Below are 14,767 nucleotides of genomic sequence, written 5' to 3'. Positions count from 1 at the left end.
ACCCCAGCATTTGGGGGAGCCGCAGAGCACTGGATGGAGTGAGATTATCTTCTGAGAATTTCCCCAAAGGCAAAGAAAGGAGATTTTCAGGCCGGCTCTAAAGAGCATGATCTTACAGCTGCAGCCCTGTCTGGGTCATTCAGGCGATGGGAACTTGCAAGCCCAAACCAGAGCGCTCAGTAGCCCCTCCCTACTGATCTGGAGTGGGACAGAGAGAGTGAAAATTTGCACTTTAGGTCTAGAAAATTGAGTGAAATAGTGAAGTAACAAAAGATGCTTGCAGAGACAAAAAGCAATAAGTTGAGCAGAGAGAAGTCTTTATTTAAGGTGAAACATACACACTTGAAGAAAGGGGAGTGTGGGTAACCTCAGGAGGAGGTGTGCTTAAGGGCTTAGGATTCTGTCTTTTAAGGCTTTCAAGAGTGGGGCAATAGGTTGGTGGGGTGTGTAGGCTTGACATGTGGTCTCACAATGTCTCTTTCTGAGGAGAGACATCATGTCACCATCCACAGTCAGTCTTATACATATCCTGTAAGATAAACTGAACACAGGAATTTCTTGATCCTGTTCCCCTCTGAAGATAGTGATCACCCTCAAGTAGTGGGGACATATCATTTAGGACTGCTTGCCCCACCTTAAAATAGAGTAGGTTATTTGCTGATTACCAAAGAATGTGTTAGGATCTTACCTCCTGACTCCCTGGTTTTTAAAATAGAAGCTTATCCTTAAGATGGGGTCCCTCCTGTTCATACCATACTCTCTGTATCTCAGCATTTTTCATCACAGGCAGGAGAAGTTAATCGTGATGCTTGTCCCAGGTCCCTGCCCTGCCTCATTAGCAGTCTCTGGAGGGTGAAAGGTCTTGGGGCTCGTGGGAGGAGGCATCATGGCCCAGACCGAATGCAGCAGCGCTATGGAGAAGGCCCCACGCTGAGGGCAGCTGGGCGCTCCGTGGGTTCTCATCCCACTTTACTGGGATGAGAAGTGTGACAACAGTGGACCACCGCTTCCTCTAGCCACACTTTTGCATCAGCTCTTTCCAGGCTTGGAGTACCTTTTCCCCTCTTGGTAGCCTGACCAACACCAACTCAGGGGTTAAAGTCCTACTCAGAGGTCCCCTCCAACATTAAGCCGCCCCTCCTTCCTGGAGGTGGCTGTGACACCTACCGTAGCCCTTATTACACTGTTTTGTACTTGTCTGTATTTGCATCTCCCACTGGACTGTGAGCTCCTCAAGGGCAGGGACCCAGGGCTTGGTTTGCCTTTGAACTACTCCAGCACCTAGCCCGGTTCCTGATGCACAGTAGATGCTCAGTGTATATCTTCTTTGGAATGAGGAAATGAGTGGGCAGTGAATGATTTCAAGGGCTTTCATTAGGCTAAATATGGGGAGGGGAAGCCTGGATGTGACATATATAAAGGTGGGAATGGAGGGGAACAGTTAGCATGGAAAACCAGTGTTGGCACCAGCCTAGGAGAGTGCTAGGACATAGCGTGCAGGGTAGACCTGAGAGAGTGGGAAGGTGCCAGATGCTTGGGTGACTGTCCTAGGTTCCACGCTTGAAGCCAAACCAAATGCTACTTTATAACCAATATGAATGTGCTGCTAAGATTGTGTGAAACACACTGATATGAAGGGAATGTTTTGATTCAGGGAGGAGCAGGGTGTGTGGAGAGAGAGGCAATTGTGCACTGAGGTAAAGACATACCTGAATCTTTGGATTTATGAACCCAGGGGTCTTCAGAGCAGTGTCTGAAAAGGCCCTTTCTGTATGCCTGGGTATCATCTTACCATTCCCCACCTGTCCCAGGACCTGAGAACACTAGGTTTGGGTGTATAAAAGTAATCTCTACATTAACTGGTTGTCATGTAAGCCTGATTATCATGTAGCACAATCATTATGCATACATTTTTTAAATTCTAGCGTCATTCATTTTTTTCAGCAAACATGTATTGAATGACTACCGAGTGTCAGGCCCTGGGAATACAAAGATACTGAGATTGGTCCCTGCTGTTGAGGAACTCACAGCCTCGGTGAGGAGGTAGACAAATAGCATATATTAAGATGCATCGAATGAAAAATGTATGTATACATTGCATTATGGTCACATAGGAAAGTCTCTCAGGACCAAGGGTGCGGGAAGGACAGGAAAGCTTTATAAAAGGAAAACCAGAGTTGTTTCTTCATCAGGTAAGATGTGGAGGCAATGCAAAGTTTGTTTCCTCTGGAGAAAATGAGGGGTTTTCAGAGTTCTGTAAAGAGCTCATTGTGCCACTACGAGGGTTCCTGCACAGGAGCTGAGAAAGACAAGGCAAAGCTGGAGTTCTCACAGTCATGCAGTGGATTCTGGGCTTTTCTCCTGAAAGCTGTGGGGAACCATTGTACGACGTTGTCATAGTCTGATTTTCATTTTAAAAGATCACAGAGGATAGTAGATTGAAATGGGGCATATATAGGGGGCAGGGAGAGCAACTGGGGGATTTTTTATAGTCATCCAGGTGAGAATTTATGGGAGACTGAATTAAGGCTTTGACCCAATGGCAGTGGGAAAATGGTGATGGTGATAAGAGATGATAAGTAGTTGTAAGACATCTTTGGATCTTTCTTTTTTACTGTTAAAATCTCAGTGCTTAGCATAGTGTTTGACACACAGTAGACAGTCAGTGAATACTCTGACTGAATGCACTTGTGATCCCCTCAAAAGATGGGAGAAGGAGGTTTCTGGTCTGGGTGAATTAGTGGAGTGAAGGGTTAGTTCAGTTTTGTATTTAGGATTCAAGGTACTTTTGAGACGTCTGAGTCCAGAGCCCCAGAAGGAGAGTTGGCATGGAAAGGTAGATTTGAGAACCGTCATTATTCTGTGGGGAGTTGATGACATCCAGGGTGTAAGTGAGGAGAAAAAGGGAAGCCTGGAGCCCGGGAGGCCCGGGGGCACACCGGCCTGTAGGGCTGGGTTAAGGAAGAGCATGTGCGAGGAGTCGGAAGGAAAACCGACGGAGAGCAGTGCCTCCTCGGTCGAGGGTGTAATTTCAAGAAGGCCAGGGATGTCCGATACTACCAGGCGGTCCCGGAAGTGGGTTGTCACTAGAATGTCACCTCTGTGACAGCAGGGATATTTGTCTGTTTTGATCACAGCTATACCCTTGGCACTTAGAACAGTCTGGCACAGAATAAGCCCTCAGTAAATAACAGTTAAATAAATGAATGAACAAACTGTAAAGAATCCCTTGAGTTTAGTCACTGAACCACAGGACCTTGGAGACATTTTCAGAGGAGTGGCGGAGGAGGAAGTCAGGTTATAGTGGACTGAGGAGCAGACGGGTTGTCAAGAAGTGGCTACGTGGAGCGGACCGAGGACGACCAACTCCATGAGCCTTTACCTGCATTAACTCATTTTATCTTCCCAGTAGCCCAAAAAGGTAGGTACTCTGAGGTCCCCATTTTACAGATGAGGAGACTGCAGCTCAGAGAGGGAAAATAACTTGCCTATAGGTTACCACAGCTAGAAAGTGTCAGAACCAAGATTTGGGCCCAGATCTGTCTGCCTTTGAGGTTCAGCATCTAGCTGCTCAGGCTACATTTCCGCTAGAGTTGCTTTATGCCCGGAAGGAGAGAGAAAGTGACTGAGGTGACATGGAGTTGAGAACAGGCAGACGTGTAATTATTTTAATAGTGATGGGGGAGAATCAGCAGAAAGAAATAATTCGAAGACTTTGGGGGAAAAGGGACTAATTGACACAGGAGGAACCTGGGGCGAAATCCAGAGCACAGGTGAAAGGAACCCCTTCCACCAAGGCAGGGGGAGAAGGTAAAGACCAGGCGTGTGTTGCAGGTATTCTTGTCAGGAAGGAGAGGGGAAGGTAGAGATGGATGGGGGTCCTCTTCTGATTTGTCTGCCGAGAGTAAAGGAGTTTGTGGCAAGTTACAGACTTGAAGAAGGTGGTACACGTTTGAAATAGCTGTTGCATAGAACAGAAAAAGAGCAGTGGTGGGGACAGATGTCAGGGCAGCATCAAGGGCCCAGCCAAGCTGAGAGACCATGATGTCATGAGGACCCAGTCCCACTGATACGTGATGTTGCCCCTTCCCTCCGGTAGCGTGTGGCAGCCAGGACTAGGGGCACAGAAGGCAGATGTTAGACTGATTTAGGGCCGATGGTTTTGCATCAGAAGAAAAAGACAGATGGTTGAGAGTATTGGCTAGATTGTGTCTGAGGTGATGGGTCACCCCTTCTGGGTGAGCAGGGAAGGAAGTGAAGATGGGAGAGGACTGGGAACAGAACGGGAACGGAAGGGTCGTAGCGCCCGGCGAAGGCTTGACCGCAGGACTCTGGCATTCAAGGAGGCTCAGGCTTCCACATCCAGAGCTGGCCTGTCTGTGATGAATAAGGCTGATTTATGCCGAAAGGGGGCACAAGGGAGGGTTCTGAAGAGGGACGCCAAAGATAACTTCTGTTTTTGTGTATGTGGTAAACAGTTCTGTGCTCTTTTCCATTTTTCAATTTTTAGACTTTTCAGTGAACCCAAAGGACAGAGCAGGTTCACGTGAAAGCAGGGCAAGTAGGAGCTGCGGAGACGGGTCATGGAGCGGGACGCTGGAGTGTTTGGAGTCTGTGGGACCACGAAATGTCAGCTCTGAGGAGAGGCGGGCACCAGCCCCACCCTGCCATTGTTTACGGGGGAGAAAATGGGAGCCCCGAGGGTTTGGCAGCAGCAGAACCAGAACCAGAACCGTCCTTTCCTGATTTCCCGCTCGGCGCTCTGTTTTCCTTGCTGCTTCCTGAGCTCTCGAGGCCGCCAGTTTCCTGCTGTCCCCCCAGGCTCATTGCGAGCTGCCCCTGGGACTGCCGGCCGATCAGGCTGCCGGCCACACCGGGCTTCCCAGACCTCAGCTCGCCGCAGCGCAGGGCGTGCAGGCATGTGCGCGTGAGCAGAGGCCGCGGGCCTGTCCCACTTCCTGCTCTCTTCAGAGGAGCAGCTTGGAGGTGGAGAACCTGATGATAGTCTATCTACAGCCTTTGCGCGACCCAGTGTCCCTCCCGCTCTGCCGGCTCTCAGATCGCCGCCTCCCCCGACCTTCCCCCTCATAGCTTGTTTAAATAGCAGCGGTGACTCTGTATCTTCTTTCTCAGCCCAAACCCAGATGAGTCATTGAGGGCACTTAGGGCAGGAATTCTTCCCCATAAGGTTGGGTGGCAGGGGGTGGAGGGATGAGCCCTTCAATTAGGGTCATTGTCCTAGGGGGAAAAAAAATCCTTTCTTTCTCATCAGATCTTCAAAGGAGTCTGTGACTGTCACCACAAAAGACTGTGGATTTAGAGAATGGAGTTGCAGGTGTGTTTTAGGAAAACAAAAATATAATAGCCACAACAATCAGTAGATGTTTTCTTGTCTTCCCAGTAATAGTTAAGTAAACCTGGTAATCGGGCAGCTTCTCCTGTCATCAGGACAGTGAATTGCATCTTGATAGCTGTGATTTCTTCTCAGTGTGGTAGGTTGATGTCCAGGGGATTAACGTTGAAGCTCGGGAGTTTTGCCCTCTCTGGGATGGCTGCCCGGGTGGTCGCACGCATGAGCCCTCCGCATAGTGACTTCAGGGCGCCGTGACTGTGAGGTCCTTGGAGGGGGCCGGGAGGCAAGGGATGAGGGCTATTCTCTTACAAGGTTTTCACTCTTGCCCCTCAATTAAGTCCTCCTTGGTCTTTGCGGTTTATAGAGGCGGCTGGCTGCGGCAGGAGCTCGTGATGGCCCTAGAGAGCCTGCTTTGAGAGTGGTCTCTGCCCTGAACGTCTGGCTTTCCTTCTGTGTTGTGGGGATGAGTTCTCAGGGTTTAGAATGGAGATGTGAGTTTCCAGGCCCAGAATGGTCTCGGATTCCCTTCTCCCTGCGGGGTTTAGGCAGGTATTCGGGTGTGGAGACAGGGTGTTTACAGAGAAGGGAAAGACAGTGTTTGTTCATGTTGGTAGGAAAGGGCTTGCTTCTCAGCAGACCTGAGAGCTGAGATGTAGCCGTGTGGGGGTGCTCAGGTTTGAGCACGCTCCCTTAAGATGGTTCAAGGCTCTTGAGTTCCTTCTGCCTGAGGTGGATAATATATGGGGTTCCAGTTTGTTACTGAATTCTGTCTCCCTGCCTTCTGCCAGGCCATCCTGTGCCTGACTGTATGGTTCCCTAGGAAGTCATGGATGCTGTGGTGCCAGCAGGAATGCTGCGGTTCTAGAAAAGGGTGGAGAAAGGGAGTTCACTGAGGTTCAGGCTTGGGGCAGAACAATCAAAACTATCCCAAAGGTCATGGAGAAGAACCAGTAGGAGGGTGGGAAGAGGTGTGCATTCGTGTTTTGGCTTTAGCTTTCTTTCTGCGTGGACTGGATCTGTAGAACTACATTACGTATGTTGGCTCAGAGCGGATGGCTGTCCACTGTTGGCAGAAGCCTACCTTGGTCAGAGAATCTATTTTGGAAGAGGAGGGAAGGAAGTAGAATGGATTGGTGACCATGTGCCTTCACTGGGGCACCAGCTGGATCGTTCCAGGCCTCCTGTGCATAGGAGATCCTCCTATCATCTGCTTCGTAGCTCCTGGGCTTTGTCCACTGGGGCCCTCAAGAGCAGTGCTCCTTCAAGTGCCAGTCTGCAGTGAGATGAGAAGCATATGTACTGGAGGTAAATCTGTTTCTTCATCAAGAAGACCTTGTTATGAAAAAATGTTAGAACCAAACATTGTGTTTGTCCTGACATAACTGAGTTGCATTCCAGCATTGGGTAAGCTTCCTACCCACTGGCCAGCCAATAACACATTGTGCAAACCAGCAACTAACGTGGAGACCACACCTGGAGTGGCAGTGCTGTAGAGCTGCTTCTAGTTTAGGAGCAGTTGTTGGGGTCTTGGAATCATGTGCTTGGGCTGTACCAAGCCAGAAATACACAAAGAGCTGCCACCACATCATTCAGACATGGGTTGGGGCGGGCTACCGGGGAGAAAGCGAAGCACAACGAAAATGAAAAGGTTGAACAAATGACGAGGCAGTGCCTGGGCCAGGGGGCGATGCCCTCTCTCCCTTCCTCTCCCCGCAGACATGCACGCTGAAGGGACAGCCAGGGACCTTCCTGTAGGGCCTTGGTTTTACCTGTTGCTTCTGGTGGCAAGCCAGCCACACTGAGTTTATTTTCCTTGTCCTTGCAGGAAGAAAGAGTACATTGGAGAAGAATTCACTGGTTGTCCTTGTGGTCACTCCTGGATGTGACCAGCTTCCTTCTTTGGAGTCGGTGGAGAATTGTAAGTACCACACTGCTTGCTGTTCTAGAAGAGCCAGCACTTGTCTGGAGCTATCCCTGATGGCCTGGCCTAAGTTGCCGATGGTAGACCTGGAGCCCTCCGCGACTTAGAGACCGAGGTCACCAAGTACTGAGAGCCACGGAAGGTGAGTTTTCGTATGCACTCTGACCAGTGTCTGAGGGTGGACTGTACAGCATCACAGTAGCTGTTCACTGACTCCCCGGGACACTTGCCATCTGGACTGAACATCATAACATTGTCATTTTAGGAATTTAGTACATTTTGCTGGTTTTCTCTAGGAGATCCTACACTGGGAAGAGAAGGAGTCTTTGTAATGCGTACTGAGATGAAGCCAAGTCATTAGTCCTGTGACTGCTGCCTGTCTTCCCTGAGCAGCGGCATCTGGGGACTCCTCAGGTTCCAAAGCGAACATTCGAGTCTTAGCTTCTCCCTCACATTCGTGGGTGAAAGAGCTGAAGCCTGGAGACGTAGGGAAAGGAAAGTGATTACAAAGGCTTCAGAAACTTTGTAACCAGGACACAGCCCTCCCAGCACCCCTGTCCCTTGGTACTTTCAGCTAAGGGCTGTCAGGAGTGTGTGTCTTGTCGGGGAACCTGACCCACACGGTTGGTGGTGCTTTGCAAGGGACTGTACTCCAGCCCGAACCTCATCACACATTATGTTCCAGGGCCTGCACAGCCACCGCTCACCACCCTCCCACTCAGGCCCACGGCCTGGCTGACCTGTAGCTGCTCTGCTCTGGGGATGCCTCCTCTTGGAATGAAAAAAAAGTCGGTTCTGCTGTTTTGTAATCCAAGGACTTAAACAGAACATGTGACCTAGATTCTGAGAGTAGAAATTCCTAATCAAAATGGGGTTATTTCTGTCATTTCAGACACCCTGACCATAAATGATGAGCAATGTTTCCTCCACTCTGAGACTGTCTGGGGTGCTCTCCGAGGTAACACGGTGGGGCTGATGCTGTGGGAAGGTCGGCATGGGTGGTGTGGGAGGACAGATCTGGGGCCCAGCGAGCGCCCCCCTTTGGGGAACTTTCTTTATGGAGACCAGCTGGAATGCTTCCCGTCTCCCTGCAGGGAGTGCTCTCTTTACAGCTGTCCCCAGAAGTTGGTGCCAGCAGGGCACCGGCAGCTGGGAGAGGGGCTGACTCTGCCAAAACACAGCCTAGTCTGCTTTTGCTAAAGATGTAGAAATTGGAAAGGTTATTTAAAAAGGAAAACTATATCGAAAGAAGCAGAAAATGTCAAAGAACAGGGAAATAGTAGTAAAATATGAAGAACCATATTATTTTGGAAGCAGATTAGGTGAGAGGGCTGTGCTCTTCCAGTTGATTTACTGAAAGGTATTTATTTGGTCCCTACATACAGACTTAGGCAGATCCCCCTGCGGCCTGTGGTAAGAGCCCTGCTGCTGAGTGAGAGGGAGATTCCCGCAGAGGTCCCAACCTCGTTTTGGTTTGTCTTCACTCACTTGCGCCTGCGCTGCCCTCCCCTGTGTTTTGGGGAGCCAGCTTGCTGACTCCCCTTCTGCCCTCTTGGACTTTCTTGCGTGCAGTCTGATTGAGGGAAGGGGAAATCTGGGATTCCAGAATGCTGGGCGTCAGCGTCAGAGTGGAGAGAAGCCAAGTATGCCAGAAGTCTGCCTCAGCATAGGTGCCGAGTGACTACTGAGAACTCACAGAATCTCTCATTCTGAAAATCTGGACCTCTGGAATCCTCCACAGGGCTTCTGCTGGGTTTCCGGAAGTGGGCCTTGGCTGTTGGAGGACATAGAAAGCTCTGGACTCACACATCTTGGCTTCTCTTCTTAATATTCTTGTGAGTTCAAGGCTTAGGATATGGATAAGAGGTATGTGGGTTGTGAGCGTTAGTGTGTTGTTAGGAGGGGCACTGAAACCCCTTACACTGCCACTCCCAGAATAGAATACAGAGAAAAAATAGATACCTGGCTTCCTAGTATCCCCTTTTCATGAGGTTGAGAATCATCGAGACTATATACTTCATCCACTTTCACTGGGTGCTAAGCATTATCCTCTGCTACACTGGGAACATTGCAAATGGGTGCATCTCTTCTCCCACCTCTGAAGTCTTCACTCCGCCTCTCTACTTCCCCATAGGTCTAGAGACTTTTAGCCAGCTTGTTTGGAGATCTCCTGTGGGCACGGTGAGTGTCGGCCTTCAAAAAGGGCTCCTTGGAAGTTTCTGGGATTTAAATGGTGAGAGTTGAGAGTCCTAGAATTATCTCATTTTGCTTTAGAAAGAGCCCTGGTGGCTTGCAGTGGCCCCAACAACAGTATACAAGGAGCTGTGTGGGAGGAACTGATTTGGTAAATTTGTCTTTTGGAATCACTGTTATTTAGTACTTTTGAGGTGTTACTTAGTAATGACCTTGAGACCACCTTGCTTTGAAGAAAAGAAACTGTCAGTGAAAATGCAGAGTCCATAGGCTGAGTGGTGTGTGGGACAGCTCTATCTGGACAGTCACTTTCTGGATAGGTGCCTGCTTATGGTCATTGTGGTAGCGGTGTGGGGCATCTGGGGAGATAGTTACCCCAGCAGTCACAGGTCAGCTTTTCAGGGATCTTGGGAGACTTTTCTTCATCTCCTTCCACCCCAACAGTGAGTTCCCTTTAAATACTGACATGGTCAATGTTTGTTCTGCACAGTATTTGATCAACAAGACAGAGATTGAGGACTTTCCCCGCTTCCCCCACCGGGGCTTGTTGTTGGATACATCTCGCCATTACCTGCCACTGGCCAGCATCCTGGACACTCTGGTACCCAGGCCTTAAGGCCTTCTTTGCCCTCAGGTTCTGGGGTAATGGGGTAAGGGATAGACCAAGTACTGTATCCCTAAATAGTTACAGGAAGAACAGATGGATTTTAGGAGCTCCTAGGAAAAAATGTGTAAGATTCCCTGGTCTAAGAGAAAAATAGTAAGAGTGATTTAAGTCTACCCCCTTGGCTACCATGGACCTATCTCCAGGCCGCCTCCAGGGGTGCAGAAGGTAGTGTGGGAAATCAGCTGCTTTGAAAGAGCAGAGCTGACTTTAGTTAAGACAAGGTTGTAGGAAAGAGATGTTGGGTTTGATGGGCCATCTTACCTGACACCTGCTGATCCAGCTTGTGTGACCACCTTTTCCTCTGCTCCTCCAGTGGAACCAAAGGAGTGGACACACCCATAAATCTTTGGCATCTGAGGCTTATGGGTTATGGGGCTGCTGAATACACAACAGACATCACAGTTTATATAAACACTATTCAGACAACCCAAAACAAATGTGAGGAGGAAGTGTCAGAATTCAGGGTATTGTGGAGCTTCTGGAAGACTCCAGGGCACCACCCAGCTGCAGCCCTCCTCTCAGTGTGGCGAGAAGTCATCTCAAAAGTGACTTCTGTCAGCCGTCTTTGGATGTGTCCTGGGAAAAGAAGAAATGTGCTGGGTCTTCCCTCCAAGCCAGGCACTTCCTGATGGGAAGGGTGATAGAGACTCTATAAACACTTACCAGGAAGCTTGGGCAGGGTGAGCGTGCTAAGATGTGTGGAGTAGCCTGCCAGCCTGCCCACCTTCCCAGCTTGAGGCTGACATTGGAAAAGCTGGGATGGTTCACACTGTGCTCTGATCTACAGGATGTCATGGCCTATAATAAATTCAATGTGTTCCACTGGCATCTGGTCGATGACCCTTCCTTCCCATATGAGAGCTTCAGTTTTCCAGAGCTTACCAGAAAGGTATGTCTCAATTTTTCCCATATCAAGTTTAGGGTATATGTCTGAGTCTGGCCATAGCCCTGCTGATAAGGACACCAGCTCTCATCCTAACCAGCCAGTTTTAGGGACACACTGGCATAGGGGACAGGCACTGGATTTAGGGTGAACTGAACCTGAGTTCAAGTCCAAGCTTTGCTGTTAATTTGCTCTGTGATGTTCAGGGCATAATCTGTTCTGGTCTCATTTTCTTTTTGTTTATTTATTTATATTCTGTTAGATAGGCATAATACTTACCTTGCTTATCTCACTGGCTATGACACTCAGATAAAACAATAGATGTGACAGTTTGTTGGAAATTACAATAAAGTTCCTTGAAGATAGTCCCTGATACCAAAGAGCGTGGCTAAAGTCAGTGCCCTGGAGGCATTTTGAATATCCTCTACTCTGCTTGCCCTCAGGAAATGAGATCTTGAAGGGTGTCTTATGCCTTTCAGGGGTCCTACAACCCTGCCACCCACATCTACACACTGCAAGATGTGAAGAAGGTTATTGAACATGCACGGCTTCGGGGTATCCGTGTGTTGGCAGAGTTTGACACTCCTGGCCACACTTTGTCCTGGGGACCAGGTAAGAATAATGCCAGGGGTTGGAGGGAGTCTGTTGACCCCCCTTGGGGGCTTCAGGATCTTGGTCCTTGGAAGAATGTTTTCCATCAGCTCCTTCCCCTGGGAATTTGGATAGGCAGAACTTACTCTGGGCAAAGGAGACCACTTCTTACTAATAAAATATGGGTAAATTCTTCTCAGATGTCCTTGTTTTAGTGATGCCCTTGCAGGTTATCCCCTAGAGTGAAGGAAAGATTTTGCCAGTTTGGCTGGATCAGGCTTCCTCTGCTTTCTTAACGAGAGAGAAGCCTTTGGGAGCAGGGTGACCCCTGCTGGAAGCAGCGGGTCAAGGCAAGATTGTGTGCGCTGACGGTTGCCTGACTGTAACCCAGCCTGTCTGTGACTGTGGATGTATTTGTATTTGATTGTGACTAAACATTCATGATTACCAGTGTCTGTGAGGGCCTGGTATTCCTGCCTGTGTGTGTGTAATGTTTATGTACACAATTATCTTACTTTGTGCAACTTAAGTGTCCTTACGTATAAGACTGTGTGTGGGAGTCTGTATTTGTGACACTTCTGTGGGGTTCTCTATTGGCTTAGGTGTCCCTGGATTATTGACTCCTTGCTACTCTGGGGCTCGGCCCTCTGGCATCTTTGGACCAGTGAATCCCATTCTCAACAGTACCTATGAGTTCATGAGCTCATTCTTCTTGGAGGTCAGCTCTGTCTTCCCAGATTTTTATCTTCACCTTGGAGGAGATGAAGTTGATTTCTCCTGCTGGTAAGAGCCCTTTGTTCTTCCCATGCTGGTCCGATGAATTGTTTACTTAGCACAGGGGCTAGCCTCTGAGAGGCTACCTTTCTCAGGTGCTCCTCAGGGGCTACCTCTGAGACGACAGTCTTTCTCAATCCCAATACTCAGGTTTGGGCCTTTCCTCTCTACCTATAGAGAGGCCTGCCTGATTTTGGCAAAGCTTTGAGTGTGAAACTTTCCCTTCCTCCTGTCATATCCTTGAGATATGGAAAAACCAGCTCTGGGAACATAATTGTCTTGGGAAAATGCAGGATAAGGAAAAATAATCCCTGCCTTTGAAGGCTAAAAAAAGGTGGGTTGAAGAATTAAGCCACAGATGACTTTGAGACTAATATCTGATAGTGTCTAGTTAGTATTAAATTGGAAGGTCTAAACCCTTAAATCTACTTAGTTCAAAAGAGGTTGAGGGGCTTCTTGAGAAGTGGGCTCTTAAACTGTATCTGGGGAAATAGTTTGGCTTATTTGAGATGTGGAGGAGGGGAAAACCAGACCAGGAGGAAATGTGAGCAAAATGTGGACATTGTGGAACAAGGGAGCTGCAGTGGGCGACAGACAGCAATGCTTGTGTCCAATCAGGATAAAGAATAAGTACTAACAGTAAAACAGAATATGCCTGGGGTAAAGGGTTGGAAAGGGAACTAGAATCCCGTGTGCCAGAGCCCCAAGCCAAGACCGCAGAGGCACGTGTGGAAGTCCAGAGATCCGTTTGCGTTCTCTGTGAGAGTTTAAACTTAAAACTCTTCAGGTCCAGGCTCATCCTTTCTCGGCCTCTGAGTTCTTCTGTGAACAGTTTTTCAGTGAAAAAAGAAGTTGTGAGATGCCAGGTAACTAATCCCCAAGCTTTGGGCTTTAACGATGTTGAAAGAATTAATCTTCATTTTTTCTTGGGACTCAGGAAATCCAACCCAGACATCCAGGCCTTTATGAAGCAGATGGGCTTTGGCGGTGACTTCAAGCAGCTGGAATCCTTCTACATCCAGACGTGAGAAAGGAAGGACGGTGGGCAGGGTCCCTTGGGGTCACCTGGTGTGGGGTCCTCACTTTCAGAACCAGAGTCCAGCCCTGCTTGACCTCTCTCTGGGTCCCTGAAGGAGTCCTTGGTCCATCCTTCCAGGTTTGGAGGAGGTAGTTCCCAGGTGGGGGAGCGCTGCTCAGTCAGGAATGGGCCCCTAGCCAGGCTCAACCCCTAGAGCACTGGCACCAGCAGCCTAGAGCTGATCTGAACTAAGTGGACACTTTCGTTGTTCCCCAGGCTGCTGGACATCGTCTCTGCCTATGGCAAGGGCTGTGTGGTGTGGCAGGAGGTGTTTGATAATAAAGTAAAGGTGAGCCAGGGCAGAGAGAGGTGCCTCCCTCTGGTCTCCCAGCCCCTTCCCTGACTCTGCATGGAGTGATCCTTCTGTTTGGGGTTAGTTTTTAATGTCCAGAACACTGGAGGCAATCTCTTGTCCTCTAGAAAGGTCACAGAGGTCTGAGCCCTCGGCGTGGGTGTCAGAGCCTCTGTCTTTCCTCACTAGCGACCGATCAAGAATTACTTCTGCAGTTAGGTTACTTGGGATCCCTGAGACTGGTATGATGGGTTGGGATCCCTGCGTCTGGGAGCATGGCCGTCTTCTCCTTTACTGCTGCTCAGTAAGATCCCAGCTTCCCGCCACATGCGGAGGTTCTGCAGGAACCTTATCCGTGCTCAGAAACACCTGGGGGCTCTTGGACATGGTAGCTTCTTATGAGTCTCCTGGGCCCCACTGCCAGCCGCCCTTGGTTCGCAGCCAGTGTTACTCTGTCAGTGTGGACAGGGAGGCAGCAGCAGGGAGCTCCCCTGGGGCCTCCGGAATCCTTGGCCTCCGCACTGGATTAGGAGCTCAGTGGTTAGCAGTCAGAAAGAAACACTTTGCTGCTGGGGAGCACAGGGGCGCACACTCCTTGGCTTGGGTTGCTTGCAGAAGAATATAGCCCTGGACTCCCCTCAGCTACTGCCATTACTGTCACTTGACCTTTTGTGACAGGTTCGGCCGGATACAATCATCCAGGTATGGCGACAAAAGATACCAGTAAACTATTGGAATGAGCTGCACCAGATCACCAGTGCTGGCTTGCGCGCCCTGCTCTCTGCTCCCTGGTATCTGAACTGGATAAGTTACGGCCCTGACTGGAAGAACGCCTACATGGTGGAGCCCCTGGCCTTTGAAGGTGAATGCAGGGAGCTCTCCTTGCTGACCAGAAGAGGCTGTGCCAGGACACGGGGCCGGGTGCAGGAGGGTCTGGCCTAGACAGCTCCGCTTAGGAGATGAAATGTCCTATCTAGGGATAGGGCCACATGGGAAAGTGGTTGAGGGGAACCCT

The 14,767-nt window shown here is 49.5% G+C and overlaps 1 protein-coding gene across 5 annotated transcripts in view; it reads left to right on the top strand.

The window, feature by feature from the left end:
- Positions 1 to 14,767, top strand: part of HEXA (hexosaminidase subunit alpha) — a 34,613-nt gene that overhangs the window by 15,367 nt on the left and 4,479 nt on the right. For 3 of the 5 annotated variants that reach the window (XR_012120780.1, XR_005059033.2, XM_037010096.2), the window contains exons 2-11: positions 7,179 to 7,271; positions 8,167 to 8,232; positions 9,409 to 9,455; positions 9,958 to 10,068; positions 10,922 to 11,023; positions 11,497 to 11,629; positions 12,211 to 12,391; positions 13,320 to 13,406; positions 13,677 to 13,749; positions 14,431 to 14,614. Coding sequence is in view for 3 of the 5 variants with exons in the window: in XM_037010096.2 (XP_036865991.1) it covers positions 7,179 to 7,271; positions 8,167 to 8,232; positions 9,409 to 9,455; positions 9,958 to 10,068; positions 10,922 to 11,023; positions 11,497 to 11,629; positions 12,211 to 12,391; positions 13,320 to 13,406; positions 13,677 to 13,749; positions 14,431 to 14,614 (1,077 nt within the window). In the remaining 2 variants the exon portion in view is untranslated. Of the gene's footprint in view, positions 1 to 6,477; positions 6,659 to 7,178; positions 7,272 to 7,470; positions 8,063 to 8,166; positions 8,233 to 9,408; positions 9,456 to 9,957; positions 10,069 to 10,921; positions 11,024 to 11,496; positions 11,630 to 12,210; positions 12,392 to 13,319; positions 13,407 to 13,676; positions 13,750 to 14,430; positions 14,615 to 14,767 lie in introns of those variants that run through there. The other 2 variants (XM_073212144.1, XM_037010098.2) reach the window with 2 other exon arrangements.

Source organism: Manis javanica, chromosome 8 (assembly GCF_040802235.1).
Source record: "Manis javanica isolate MJ-LG chromosome 8, MJ_LKY, whole genome shotgun sequence".
Lineage (NCBI taxonomy): Eukaryota > Metazoa > Chordata > Mammalia > Pholidota > Manidae > Manis > Manis javanica.
Note: the sequence above shows the minus strand (reverse complement) of the source record. Positions and strands in the feature narration are given on the sequence as shown.